The following is a 14,901-nucleotide window of genomic DNA, read 5'->3' as shown; positions in this document are numbered from 1 at the left end:
GAAAAGCATTTTTAGAGTGGAGAAGGGTTGGGAGTGGTGGCATAGTGTAACTCACCTCCTGACTTTGTTTACTTTGGCAGACTAAGAGCAGATTGTTGACCTTTATGTTAAAGTGTTAGCGTGTGGTTTTTGTCAAGGTAGACATTTAAAATCAATAACCTCTTGGTAGGGTACCTCCTCAAGAAAACATTACCTGAGAGAGAAAGAAAAAGGATTTGCTTAACTTTACAGCTTGGTAGTTTTCTAAGTATAGCTTTACTTTCAAGGCTTTTTTCCCCCTTCCCACCTCCAGGGCAGCTCAGAAGCTGAATCTTTCCTCCAAGCGGAAGAAAAACCTGCCTTCCCTGCTTAACCCGCAAGAACCCTCCATCTACCCGACCAACTTCAGCGGTATCCTGCAGGTCTCGCCACCCCCTGCCCCACCATGTCTGCTCCGTGCTGTTTCCAAAGTGAAGGAAAATCCAGGGATGGGAAAGGTGAGAAAAGACACACACAGAGGCACCAGAGACAGAATGCTTTTAATGCACAACAGCTATACAACACGTGCTCTCATAAGCCACCATTCCCTTCCTCCCTTGCCCTGCAGAACTGCGTGCGCCAACATTTATGGATACACACAAACCCCTATTTGGAGGGTTGAATGCAGAGTGGCGACAGACTGGTCTGCAGGCAGCGTGCTGTCTGGTCCAGTCCATGCAGATGCAGCCAGATAAGCCTGCTGGAATGTCATGAATTCACTCAGTTTGTGTGACCAGCATTCCTCTCTGTGAACACAGAAAAGACAGTAAAAACTATAATTCACCAATCTGTGGTCACGTTAGCATCAAGACTCCTAATTCCATTTTAGGTGCAGTGTGCAGTGTTGAAAGTCAGGCTGCCAGCGATAGAGCAGTCATTAAACAAAGCTGTATAAACACATCTCTCTTCCTTTGTGGTTTATTGGGTATTGTTTGTCTGAGCTGGCGTCCTGTATTTATAAAGCAGAAGAAGTCCCCTAACAAGATTAGATCCCACCTGGACAGGAAGTGCTCGCTTCTGTTGCCAGGTATCCAGACGGTTGAAATTTTGCCACATATTGTAAATCTCCCATTGACACGGGGACTTCATAAAAAACCTGTGCTATTAACAAGCCTACTCAAGCTCACACCTGATGTATATGATCCATCTGTGCCGTTTAAGCAGCTGGTTTTCAACGGGAGATCAGGATTTATGACATTTTATGATATTGTTCCAAGTCTGCTTGCACAGATTTTCAGGTTTTCTTATAGTAAAGTAAACAGATCTGTGTGCTTTCCTGGTTTGTCTGCCTCTCTTTCACCTGTGGAATCGCACGTGAAATAACATTTTCAGTCGCTTTCACGGCTTCTCCGGATCTGTTTCATTCGAATTCAATCAATGTTTCCAATCAGGTGTAGGTGGGTCACTTCCACTTCTCCACTTTTGACCTAGACACAGTTCTTTCAGGTGTAAGGAGCTGAGTGGACGGAGTCATGCCAAGCCTCACTAATGGATTTTGTGGGGAATCAAGGGACAGGGAACCAGGGGCCATTAGCACGGTGTGAAATACTACAGCCAATCCTCTGTGGCCTCCACTATCTGATCTCTGCCAACGTAAATAAAACAGGGACATTAGCTCACTTGGTAGCCTCTGTCTGGTGGACAGACATGTGGTTGTCATATATGGAAGCCCTGTTTAAATGACATAGCAAATCTAATTCACTCAACATATGCACTTGTCAGTCACAACAAGAGTCCCCTGTGGAGTATAAAGAGTGCTTGCACTTGGCCTGTAGTATCCAAGATGAATTCACTCAATGAAAGAAAGGGTTTTCCAGCCACATTGTTTGTGAGTGCAATATTAATATACGAGTCAGGGAAGAATGGTCCTTTTGTGTAGGCGTGAAGATGGTGGAGAGTCCTGAGCTGAGCAAAGCAGCCCTATGTCAAAAAGGGAAGAGAGTTGGTTGTATTTTAAGGGTTTTATTTCAGTGCCTGAGAGGCACCATAGGTACTTTTTTAACAAGCTTTAAAATGACTCTGGATTGAGTTCCCTGTCATGTATACTGTAGGACAGAAGCAATTCAGCTGATGTAATGTTAGGCGCAGCACTAAATACTCTGGGAGTTGACAGGGACTCTAAAGACTGCTAAACATATCCAAAGAGCCATTTCTGTTCCCTGTCATTCACAGATATATTTCCAGAGAGCCTTTGGAGAAATAGAAGTGGCGCTATCTGACCATCAGATTGTAAAGGAATATAGAGATGTCAGAATTTCTAAAGAGGTGTCATATAGCCTGACACACATAAGCACACCCACACAAACCACAAACTGTGCATCTATGCATTAGAGACATAGGTTGTCTGTAAAAGAGGTCCTACCACAAGGCATGAATGGGCATGTTAGTGAATCAACATCTTTAGATGCAAGATGCGATCATGTTTAGCATACCATGTTGGCATCAAGAACTATATGTTGACCTGGGGAAGGTGTTAAGAATCTACGCTCATTTTATAAATATAATATGTCTCAGAATATAGCAGGGTGGGTCACTTGACGGCCAGTCGTTTTGCAGGCAATAGAGGGAAAGGAGAGAAAAAGGAGAGTTAGGAGGTGGAACAACAGGCAGGGAGGGCATATGCTCCTGCACTCCCACGCTGGTGAGCTGTTCCTGGTCCAGAAAAAACAATCTCTAGTGGGATAATCCCCCAGCAGGGAGCTGCACACACACCAATTTCTAACATTTTCAGCTGTGACTTTCAATACTCACCTTGCTGCCTTTTACTAACACCATTAGCCAATGTGTTGACCCAGGGAGAGTTTCCATGGTAACTTTCAGTGTCCATCAGCTCTGACAAAGTGAACGTGATCTTAATGCACAAACGCTGAAGGACCTTCAGTTTGCAACTTTTATATTGAATGCCTGCCATATGTTTTTCCCGTCTCTTCGCTTAGTGCACTATAATCAAAATGTCTGTCTTTTTGTCGTGTTTTTGTGCCATCTCAATTTCTAACACACCGCTGTTCTCTCTTTTTGCTTATTTGATGTTGCTTTAGGTGAAAGTGATGATGCGTATCTGTCCGTCTCTGGAGGCTGCAGACTCCTCAGAGTCTCAGTCTTTCTTGAAAGTAGACAGTAGGAAGAAGCAGCTGACCCTCTACGATCCTGCGTCCAGCCCACACTCTAGTTCAGGGCACAGGAGATCCGCCACTGTGGCCGTCCCAAAGATATTTGCCTTTGATGCTGTTTTTACCCAGGATGCTTCACAAGTAAGGGCCAGTCTTTGTGTATGTGTGTGTGTATTAGAGCAAGAGAGCTATTTTTCTATTTGTTATCAGGGAATTCAGCCTCTCAAGGGCAAAGGGACGTCTTTATACTTGCAGGGTGTGACCAGAGGCTTAGAGAAAAAAATGCCTTTCTTGGGTCAAGGGGCATTCTTAGCAACATGGGCCTAACAGCTGGGCTTTTAAGCCCTCTACGGAATGATTTGAATCCACTCCACTTATATCTAACCACTCCTTTCATAGGACAGCTATATCTAACCTCAGCCATTTGGAAGACACAGCAGGCATAAGTGCTGAGATCAAAGTCAAAGGTCAGATATACAGTATGTTTAGTACATGTGACTTAGGAGCGGATCAGATTTGCTCTCTTCTCATATTAAGACAAACACCAAAATCTTTTAAGAGAATGACTCAATCTGTTTTTGCTCAAAGACAAAATTAACAGAAAATCCAAGGTACGGTAATCTGAAGCATTGTTTGCATGTCGCCATGGTGCAGCGAACTCTAAATAACTATGACAACAGAGTGTAGGATGTCATCACCTGTGTAGGATATCCAGAAAAACCTCAGATTTTTTGCCTACTTTGAGCAATTTTTTAAAATTAAGTAAGCTGCTGATGGCTAAAGACTAAATGTTTCTGCTACATAGTTGAGGCCAAGCTGCTAGATTGTGCTGCTGGGGCAGCACTGCTGGTGGCTAACAGTAACAACAAGCTGTTCTGCTGTTAGAGGTCTTATTTGCTGTGTGATGTATGGGAAGGGGCCTTTGCTGCTGAAGCCTTGCCCCAGAGGACCTCTGCTGAAACAGATTGCCTCGACATGCAAGACACGGAAACAGACATTAACAAACAAACACACACGCACTTGAGTGATGAAAAATACTGAAACTAATAACATGAATTGGTGTAAGCAATGCCAAATGCTCACTGTGCCTGTTTTACAGTGTTCCTCGAATTGCAAACTGACTGTGAAGGGCCTGTCTCTTTGTGTTTTTCCACAGGCTGAGGTGTGCTCAGGGACAGTAGCTGAGGTCATCCAATCTGTGGTGAATGGTGCAGACGGCTGCATCTTCTGCTTTGGCCAAGTAAAGCTCGGTAAGCTTCTCCACTGGCAACAGATTAGAGAAGTGCCTTTGTTAGCCAAAGAAAACTCTCATTGCTCTTTGTTAGCTACACTTGATGTCCACAATTGGCTTAGCGGTGCACTGGGGTGAGTCAAGGAATGGGTGATTGAAGGAAAAGGAATGGATAGTGAGTCTGGTGTGGGGGTGAGGGGTAAAGTGCTGCATTCAGGCTTCAGGGCTCAGTCTGTAATTAAAATCTTAGTAATTGGCCTGGCCAGTGTTCTTAGGCTGAAGGGCCTGCTTTTCTCATGCAGCTGTTTCCAGTTTCTGTAATTCTGTGCAGAATGACTGTGTCTGGAACAGGTCCCTGGATTAGCATTTGATTTAAAAGAAAAAAGTTATTATTATTTTATTTTTGCCTTTCCAAATATTACCTCAAATCCTTCACATCTGCCATTATTAATTTTTTTTCAGCACCATTTGTTTAGCAGAATAACCCTTCAGAAAATATCCAATGCCAGTGCCTATTTCTTTGTGAACTTCAGGCCTATTTCAGACAGGTTGATAAAAGAAGCAATTTTATTTTGAACATATAGTGAGTGCAGCCGGCTTCCACACACAAGGCAATATTTTTATCCCCCCCCCTCCTTTCTTACATCCTCAGGCAAGACATACACCATGATTGGCAAAGACAGCTCCACTCAAAGCCTAGGCATTGTGCCCTGTGCCATTTCTTGGCTCTTCAAGCTCATCAACGAGCGCAAGGAGAAGACGGGCACGCGCTTCTCAGTCCGCGTGTCTGCAGTGGAAATCTTTGGAAAAGATGAGGAGCTAAAGGACTTGCTGTCTGAGGTGTCGTCCGGCAGCCTGCAGGAAGGCCAATCCCCGGGAATCCACCTGAGAGAGGATCCCATCTGTGGCACTCAGGTGAGAAGTGTTCCATCTCTCCACTTTTTCTTTGTTCACTGATCCTTTCATTCTCTCTGTGGGTTATAAAATATTAGTCTGACTGAGTATTGATCTTTTACTGTCTAGGCTCTAGCTCTTTTTTTCCCCTCAAAGATGTTTAAAGTTCTTCGAGTGCAATGTGTGTATATATATGTGTGTGTGTTTTTATCTCCCGTGACTTCCTACCCTACCTGCTCTTAAAACCCTTGCTTTATATTTTCTACCCAACCCTTCTGTGGTATTGATGGCTTTCTTCTTACCTTTGTATTGACTCTTCTGTCAGCATCCGTCAGAATCTATTACTGATGTATTAGTGTCAGCCCTCTATAATGCCATAGAAGTATTACTGGGTGTGTGTGTGTGTGGTGGGAGTGGGAATAGCAGAGGGGGGTTGTGACTGTATGTTTGAAGGCTCTCACAGGTGTTGCTGTCAGATGTTGTTTTTGGGGGATATGCATGGACTCTAACTTCAAAGGGTGTGCAGTACTATGAATCTCCCTCTTGCGCTTTCCTTCAGCAGCTATGTGTGCCTTCTCTCTTCTGCCTCCTCCTTCCTTTCCTTCTGTATCCCACCACTGCCATCATCACATCATGTTGAGGTGAAGAGCCCCTGCCTCCTGCTCCACTATTACCTCTCCTAATCCTCCTCCCACTGTGTGCATATCTGCTGTTTTAATAGCCCCTGAGACCCAATCTAATGGGCAAGAAATGTGTGGCAGAGTCCAATTAACTGGTTACCTTCTCTTTCTCGTTTCTCTCTGTCTCTCTTTCTTTTAAACATCAGTCCTTTTTCGGATACCCTGACCTTATTCTCTGGTTTTCCTTTCCCGCCCTTCAGCTTCAAAACCAGAGTGAGCTTCGTGCCCCAACTGCTGAGAAAGCCGCCTTCTTCTTGGATGCAGCCATTGCTGCCCGGAGCACCAGCAGACCGAATGTTGATGAGGACGAGCGACGGAACTCCCACATGCTGTTCACACTGCACATTTACCAGTACCGCATGGAGAAGACTGGAAAAGGGGGAAGTTAGTATTATTGCATTACTACTGCCCTGCAGCATAGGACCAGAAAGTTGTCCCTTCAAATTTATAGTAGAAAATTATAGAGTGAACCATGCGCAAGCAGCCAGATTAGTGAATGAAGTCCACACTTGCTCTAAAAAGTACTAAAATACAAGATAATCTAGATTAAAAGGCGCCTCCATTTAGTTATCACTAATTGTTGTTGGGTTTTTTTTAAAAACATAAGCTCTTTAGATGGCTAAGTGGATTTGATCGCACTTTAGCTTTTAATGGAAAATCGCAGGCTCTTTTTTGCGTTTGATGAATTCATTCTGGTCTCTGCAAAACAGAAATGTATTTGCATGCTTGTAATACATTGTGGTTAAGAGTAAGTAAAGCCTGCTGGTTTATGAACAACATCAATCACCAACAGGATAATGTGTAGCTCTGTGATTTACAAGGACAGACGCTGGCATTCGCCCTGTCTGCATTTTTAAATTATTCGATGGGGGACTGTGTTTCTAATTGTCAGTAGATTCTCTCGTTTTACGTGTCTCACCAAAGGAGACTCCTTGTTGCCATGAGTTACACATCTGGTGGAGGTTTAGCAGTCTGGCTGCAGTCTTACTCATAAATAATCCAGACAGCTCAAACACAGCTATGCCACTCCTGTCATCAGGGCACTTTGTACAGGCAACTTACTCCACATAGGGAGTGTCTGTTTTGCTCACCTGGTTCTTCTTCTGCCGTTGGCAGTGTCGGGTGGACGAAGCAGGCTGCACCTTATTGACTTGGGGAGCTGCGAAAAGGTCCTGAGTAAAAGCAGAGATGGAGGAGGAGGCTTGTGTCTTTCCCTGAATGCACTGGGAAACGTCATAATGGCTTTAACAAATGGAGCGAAGCATGTACCCTACAGGTGAGAACACCAACATGAGGTTTTAGAGTCGGCTGCGTTTTAGCTTCCAAGAAACTGTATCTATATGTTAATTGTTTCAGGCAAGTCACCGCATGTGTTGTCAACCTTGCAGGTTTTTCTGTGCGACTGTTCAGTTTGTTTAGTTAGCTGCACAACAGCTTTCACTGGGGTTGCACAAGATTATATTGTAGTTACTCAAGTATGAAAAGATTAATGACTTGTCATTTGGGAGTGTTTTTCAGCTCGGAGGATTTAACGTGCCTGCCCCAGTAAAATATTACTGGGCTGTTTGCTAATAACAATGTAAATGCTCCCTGTAGAGACAGCAAACTGACAATGCTGCTGAGGGAGTCCCTTGGCAACATCAACTGCAGAACAACTATGATTGCCCACATCTCAGATTCCCCAGCCAACTATGCTGACTCGCTCACCACTATCCAGCTGGCATCCCGGATCCACCGAATGAGAAAGAAGAAATCTAAGGTACGGCATGTAAACATGTGCAGTAACACACTGATAAACCGATGAACAAGCAATATGAAATTCCAGTGACACCACTAACGATGCATTTGTATAATTTAAGAACTTATTATAATCCTTATAAATCTTAATAAAGCTCCATTTAATGTTGCTCATTGTTTATAAATGATAAATGAAGAGTAATCGTTATTATTAAACATTATTTCATCATTAAGTGTTGCTATTGTAGCAATTACATTCCTAATGTGCATGCGTAACTTTAATTACCTTCATCATAAATCACAGCATTATTAAAGTCCTTAAATTTGTCTTCCTCGTGTAATTTTGGAGCTATTTCGCAAATGAATGTGTTAATGCTCCCACAAATGAAATATTATTAGTGCAGTAAGTCAGAGCTAGTTTCTCTCAGCTCCTCAGCACATAATCATGTAATCAATACCACCGCCTAAGGAAGTGTGTGATGTATTCCCTTAGATTAGGGAAATATATGCTCCAGATAATTAGGTGAAATGACAGCATGTATTTATTTAGTCCCCATTATAATTATGATGCAGGCCGCAGACAACAATTTGCATTATTGACATTAGTTTCTGTGGGGCTATTGATGTGCACTTTTAACCTCTAGATAAATATTGACCGGTAATATTATAGGAATTAAAATATGCTCTGAAATGGATTTTGCTGCAAACTAGTAAGATATGAATCTGCTCTAAATTATAAGAATTAAAGTGATTTTGTAAATTGCAAAGTCTATTATGTTAATTTTCCTTTTATCATTTTGTGAGATCATTTACAGATCTCTACTCTGTTCTAACTTGGTTTTGCAGTATGCATCTAGTTCATCTGGAGGTGAAAGCTCGTGTGAGGAAGGGAGGATCCGGAGGCCCCCCCACCTCAGGCCTTTTCACCCTCGAACAGTAGCCCTGGACCCAGACCTGCCCTGTTTGCTCAGTGACCCAGAATACTCCTCTAGTAGTGAGCAGTCTTGTGATACTGTTATTTATGTGGGCCCTGGGGGAACTGCAATCTCAGACAGGGAGCTTAGTGACAATGAAGGCCCACCTGCCTTTGTTCCAATTATCCCTTCTCTGAACAAGAAGAAGTCTGCAAAAGAGGGCCCTCTGGACAGAGACCATTTCTTTAAATGCAACACATTTGCTGAACTGCAAGAGAGGCTTGAGTGCATAGACGGCAGTGAAGAACCTACTGCTTTCGTTGGAGAGGGAAAACGATCCCAGGCTAGCCCCAAGATGGACAAATCTAAAGAGAGCCAAAGCTCTGTTTCACCAAAGACTGTAGCAAATATTTCTTACAACCAAGAGGGTATCTCACCCAAACAATCTCCTAAATCGGTCCCCCCGCAGCCATCTTGCAGTCCCAGTGCCAAATCTAAAGTTGACAGTGCCAAGAGGCAATGCATGCCTGTGGAAAGGGTACCATCAGAGAGTGTTCAAAATGTTTGCAGGACCAGGGCTGATGGTGAGAAGGCCTTGGTTTCAGAAAACAAGGTTAGTGCAAACAAACTGGCACCTGCCGCTGCCCCACCTACTGAACCTGTGGTGAGAGAGAAGATTTACTCCAGCAAGAAATCCTTGCCAAAGCCAGCCCCGCCTCCTTCACAGCAGAGAGAAAATACTGACAATGAGGAAAGATCAAGCACCAGAATGCCACCTGTTGGAATGAGCCACCAAGCTGCGAAAAGAAGGGATCCGTGCACTTCGCCTTTACTTAGAGCTCCGGTGGAGGTGTGCCAGGTACGCTCGACGTTGAGGGAAAGATGTCTGGACCGGGACATCCTTAGAGCGACCGTCACCCTGCAGCAGCCTGTGGAGCTGAACGGAGAGGATGAGCTGGTGTTCACTGTGGTGGAGGAGCTATCTATAGGCAGTATAGTAGATCAAGGCCGGCCATCGAGCATTATTAGCTTTAACAGTGACTGCTCTCTTCAGGCCCTGGCCTCTGGTTCTCGACCTGTCAGCATCATCAGTAGCATCAATGATGAATTCGATGCCTACACATCAGCCGCTGGAGGGTCAGAGGTGAACATTTCAGTGGTCACAGCCCCTCAGGAGGGAGGAATGGCGTGTATAGACAGCAGAGGTTCATCTATCAGTTCTTGGCTGAGTGAGGTTAGTGTCTGCACCTTGGAAAGCGAAGGGGCTCATTCCACAGACGTCTTCCTTCCACAGGCCAAACACATGGGCCCAGAGGCCACCGTTTACTTTGACTCCCTGGATATGTTTAATTGTGTCTCCTCGCCTAGAAATGCCAAGAACTCCCTAAATGACAGCGGATTTAGTTTTTCTGAACTAGACAGTGATAGCGCCGCCTCAAGCAAGCTGTCACTGACAAAGTGCCCCCCATCACCAGAATCAGCAAAAGGCTCCCTAAAATTTACATCTAAAATAACTAAAGCTCACTCGCTTAGCTCCTCCCCACAGGGCCCAACTATAGTCCACTCCAGTCTTCCCAGGAAGATTAAACCTACCTCATCTATCTCTCATAGCAGCAGCAGTAGCAGCAGCAGCAGTAGAGAGCCACTAAGGCAAGAGGTTAAACAGGAAGATCCTTGGAAGTGCATTGACAACCACTCTGAACCTCAATTTTCTGACTCCAGCAATACCAGCAAATTTCTCAGAAATCCCCCCAGTGGCATCCCTTCCAGCAAAACGTCCAGCAACACCAACAGTGTACCTCGCTCTCCCAATGTGCAGGGGTCTACCTCAGCCCAAAGGGTGGTTGATGGCTGTGAGAAATCAGCCAGCAGGAATCCACCCAGCAAAATGCCTCAGCTGAGACGAGGTGCCACCACCCTGGGAACAGTGCCCGTCATTCATTCCACCACGGACTACAAGGGAAGCCAAGATATTGTTGCATCTGCCACAAGCCTTAAATTTTCCTCTCTGGGGAAAAACAAGGCCAACTCACAGAAAGCGAGCAATTCCGCTAAACCCGACTGCACCATGCCTCCTCCTCCTCCAGTGAGAAAATCCAGTCTTGACCATAAAACGAAGACACTGCTGCCCCAAAGTGCCTTAAAGACAGCATATGGGGAGGCAGGAAGGACCTATGGAGCGAGGGCGGCTGTATCAGAAGATGAGCTTGAGGTATGCCACAGAGTAGACAGTTTCAAAACCTCCAGCCTCAACACGGCCAAAGTTACCTCCAGTTTGAAGGCCAAAGGGCCTAGAGGAGAGGCTGGGCAGCACTATGGCAGTCAGATATCACTGGAAAGGTGTGAAAGTCTGTCCTTATCAGGTTCCAGAGCTGCGCTTAGTAGAGAGAACAGCGGGGCAAGTCTTGGCAGCAGTAGTAGCAAATCAAGCAAGTCCATTTCGCGATTCGGTATTCCCAATTCATCCAGCGCTCCTATTGCTTCCTGTCCATCCTCCCCAAGTGGAGGAAATGTCAGCAAACCTGGACAGGTAAAAGCTTCTGTAAATCCTAGGTCATTGGGAGCTGTTAATGGTTCTAAGGCACGTTCACTATCAGCCAACAGCTCCAAGGGCTTAAGCTCCTCCACAAAGTCTTTGGCCGCCCCATCTACCAGAAACACTAATGCCAACCTCCCTCCTTCTGGACGGACATCGGCTCCTCGGACCACCGCTGCAGTCACCAGCAAGCCTGGAAGAGGCACTATCATGGGCACAAAGCAGGCCATTAGAGCTGCAAATAGCCGTGTGAGTGAACTGGCAACAGGCAACATATCAGGAAAACACGTGAAAGCTTCAGCAGACTCAGACAGTGGGAATGACAGCGGGGTGAATGTGAGTGATGACAAATCCCCAGTAGCCATGCTGCCTTCTCCATACAGTAAAATCACAGCACCCAGGCGACCTCAGCGCTACAGCAGTGGCCACGGCAGTGACAACAGCAGCGTGTTGAGCGGGGAGCTACCTCCGGCGATGGGACGCACAGCTCTGTTCTACCACAGCGGTGGCAGCAGCGGATATGAAAGCATGATCCGTGACAGTGAAGCCACAGGCAGCGCTTCCTCTGCCCACGACTCTATGAGCGAGAGCGGCTTCTCATCTTCAGGGAGAGCAAAGAGCTCCAAGTATCCCAAGAAGAGAGCAAACGGTGAGAAACTAATTTGGGATTTCGGGGTTTTACAAGTAATCTAGAAATGGGTAATATTCACAAATATTGTGATATACATTTCGTGGCACACACCCGAGTAATAAATATGTGCTGTCTCAGAGGAAATCAACCATAAATTTGTGGATCCATTGTTATTACAACCACAAATGGGCATTTCATCGGATTTTGTTTCCTTCTGAATCAGCAGCATGCATAATTCATACGTAGAGTAAATGCGAAAAACGTTAATGAATGTTTCAGACAAGGCATCTTTGATGTGTGTATTGATCAAATAAGAGTTGAACATGGGGATTTTTATGTAGGCCATTGTCTCGTGTATAACTGTTTCAATTCATGTAGGATAAACCAACCTTTTGAATCCACATATCTCATGAAACTCTTATAAGTATGCAGTCGCCACAGCTCAACCAACCACTGTAAAGCCTTGCATCACTTTATATCTCAGAGTGGGATTTATATATTTTTTTCTATAGATCCTAGCAAATGCTGCTGTTGTATGTTAGCAATCTAATTGGTGCCTGTCTGCCTGGTGCTTTAGGCTTCCAAAGAAGACGGCTAATCCCAGCACCCCTGCCAGACACAGCATCTCTGGGGAAGAAGGTGAGCACAGCAGGTCAGTGGGTGGACTTGCCTCCTATGTCTGGACCACTGAAGGAACCCTTTGAGATCAAGGTGTATGAGATCGACGATGTGGAACGGCTCCAAAGGCGCCGTCAGGAGGAAACCGCAGAGGTGAGCAGACACAGGTCACAGCTGGCTTGTTTTGCTGGTTTAGTGGTTCATCTTTCTGAACCCTGTTTTGGGTAAAGTGAAGTCTGGGTTGATGCCGTGTAAATCCCACTTGCTAAGCCTTAGCAGCATTTTGCATCTGCAACATCAATGCCATACATTAAGATACAATCACACTGACTTGCAGTGTGGGAATTTCTTAGCTCCCTTCTCCCCAGCTTCTTTTTAAAGAACAGGACAGCAATAATATGTCCCAGACGTCTGACCTTCAGCCAGCTCTGTGGCAAATCCTGGAGTTAAAATGTCTGCGTCTCCAGATTCCCAGTGCTTGGTATTTTGGCAGCACTCCTTGGGAATGTCAAGAGTTCAGTAGGCAATTACCAATGAGGGTTAATTGGTCTGAGTATGACTGATTACTCGCCTCACTGCTGAATGTGATGGTGATACGGTGGGGTGTAAAAATGAAAAAGAAGACTGCGGTGAAAAGATTGGTCAGAGAATGTGCGATGATTGCGAGGACACCTGACACCGACCCAAATCAGCTCAATGACAGCAGTCATCACTGAGCAGTCTGCATTGCTGACTCCTCCTGGGTCATTAACTGTTTCCATGAAGTGCAGCTGGAGGGGGATATTTTTAAACTTATACATATGAAATCAATGACAGGAGGTAGTCTGATTTACTTTTCTCCTCATCATCAATGTCAATTTAGTTCTTTTACTGTTTTTTGCACCTATTACAAAATTCCAGTTAAAATCCATTGCAAACAGAATATGTTTTAATATATAACACTCTGTCTTGTCCAACACACTAACTTGTTTTATTGGTTTTTTTCCAATCCCGTGTTCAGCAACCATTCCAAGACGTTGACAAGGTGAGCTCGTTTTTCAGAGAAACTGATGTTTAATTAAAAGCAGCACAGACTGTATTACCAGCGAGCCAAATGTGACATACAAGCAGTATATTATCTGTTTGACTTTATTTCACGTTTATCAATGAAGTTTACTGATAGCTTCTCTTTTTTATGTAATGCAACCGTTTGAACTTTTTAACTGCATTTTTGATAGTTACTTAAATCAGTATAATCTGTCTTTTTCCCCTCAGGGCCTGCTGTATTTTAACAGTAAGCTGAAGATGCTTGAGAGAAGGCAACAGCAAGTGAAGGAAGTGAGGGCAAAGCATCAAGTGTTATTGGAGGAGCTGGAAGACACGAAGGCCCGACTGATGATGGACCCCAGCAAGTGGATAGGAGAGTGTAAGTCACTTCCTTTGAGAGTAAGATGACAAATAAACTTTGGTAGCAGACAATGTAACTAAATCCTGCTTTCCTCATTCCAACAGTTGAGGTGGACCAGAATTTGGATAAAGAATCTCCAGAGTATCTGGAGGCCTTGACACAGGCCACAGAGGAGCTGGAGTTCTGCGTCAACCTGTGCAAGGCCCGTGTCATGATGGTGACGTGCTTTGACATCAGCATGTCAACACCTGGCACTCAGGAGGGGCTACGTGAAGTCGAAGTCTGAGGACAAAAGTAAGTAGGAGTGGGAAAGGAAAGGAAATGGAAGTGAGAAGAAAAAGAACGATGAAATGTAGCAGTCAGTGTGTAGAAGTCCCTGGGAAGAAGAGCAAAAGACGGAAGTGAGATGAGAGTGGATCTTAACATGTAAACAGAGGAAATCTTGACCACCTAGCTACAGTGCCTCATTACCAGGACACGGCAGAGGAATGACACATGAGCACAAACGCTGTTGCCTCTATGGCAAAGCAGTGGCCATCACCTACTCAAGAGTCAATGAACAACACCTGGAAGTGCCTTTTTTATTGTTTTGTTTCGAGTCGTTATTTTTCCTATGGCGCAGGTATCTTAAGCGTACCTACTCCCTGAACATATTGCTTTTAAGAAAAATATTTTATATTCCATTGTATAGTGTATTAAATGAATATGTGATGTGTACAAATGTCCTTTTTATGGGGAAAAATAAAGTAAAAAGAAAAAAGCAATAAGCTAATGTTATTGCTCTCCCAGACTGCCTTTTCTCTCGTTTCAAACCTCAGTCAGCATTTTATCCATGATCATTCAGCCTCCTGCGCCTTATGTTAACTCTCTGGTTCTGTAGTTTTCTAAATTTTCAAACTGGACTATGTTATTTCATCAAGGACTGTATTTGCTGTCATCACTCATCTCCTGCCAGCTGTCCTGTGAAAGCTGCTTGCAGGGTAGAGTGAATGTTTTTTTTTCTCCTCCAGTTGCCTTGTTCAAAATGGGTCTCAGTGGATGCACTTAGGTAGAGCAGCAGTTTTGTTGTGGGAAGGAGAGTTTATTCAAACTGTGCTTGCCCGTGTTTATCTCACTAAAATAAAAGTTTAAGCCAAAACATATCA

General features: G+C 44.5%; 1 protein-coding gene across 2 annotated transcripts in view; it reads left to right on the top strand.

The window, feature by feature from the left end:
- The window catches only part of kif26ab (kinesin family member 26Ab), a 68,557-nt gene extending 54,024 nt beyond the window's left edge, over window positions 1-14,533 (top strand). For both annotated transcript variants that reach the window (XM_026151646.2, XM_026151649.2), the window contains 12 exons: window positions 293-476; window positions 3,057-3,269; window positions 4,285-4,378; window positions 5,012-5,274; window positions 6,134-6,317; window positions 7,050-7,209; window positions 7,530-7,692; window positions 8,517-11,769; window positions 12,329-12,522; window positions 13,370-13,393; window positions 13,624-13,774; window positions 13,861-14,533. In XM_026151646.2, the coding sequence (XP_026007431.2) occupies window positions 293-476; window positions 3,057-3,269; window positions 4,285-4,378; window positions 5,012-5,274; window positions 6,134-6,317; window positions 7,050-7,209; window positions 7,530-7,692; window positions 8,517-11,769; window positions 12,329-12,522; window positions 13,370-13,393; window positions 13,624-13,774; window positions 13,861-14,042 (5,065 nt within the window). In that variant the 3' untranslated portion in view covers window positions 14,043-14,533. The remainder of the gene's footprint in view (window positions 1-292; window positions 477-3,056; window positions 3,270-4,284; window positions 4,379-5,011; window positions 5,275-6,133; window positions 6,318-7,049; window positions 7,210-7,529; window positions 7,693-8,516; window positions 11,770-12,328; window positions 12,523-13,369; window positions 13,394-13,623; window positions 13,775-13,860) is intronic.
- Window positions 14,534-14,901: the final 368 nt, after the last annotated feature.

Source organism: Astatotilapia calliptera, chromosome 19 (assembly GCF_964374335.1).
Source record: "Astatotilapia calliptera chromosome 19, fAstCal68.1, whole genome shotgun sequence".
Classification (NCBI taxonomy): Eukaryota; Metazoa; Chordata; class Actinopteri; order Cichliformes; family Cichlidae; genus Astatotilapia; species Astatotilapia calliptera.
This window is presented reverse-complemented; position numbering and strand designations above follow the sequence as displayed.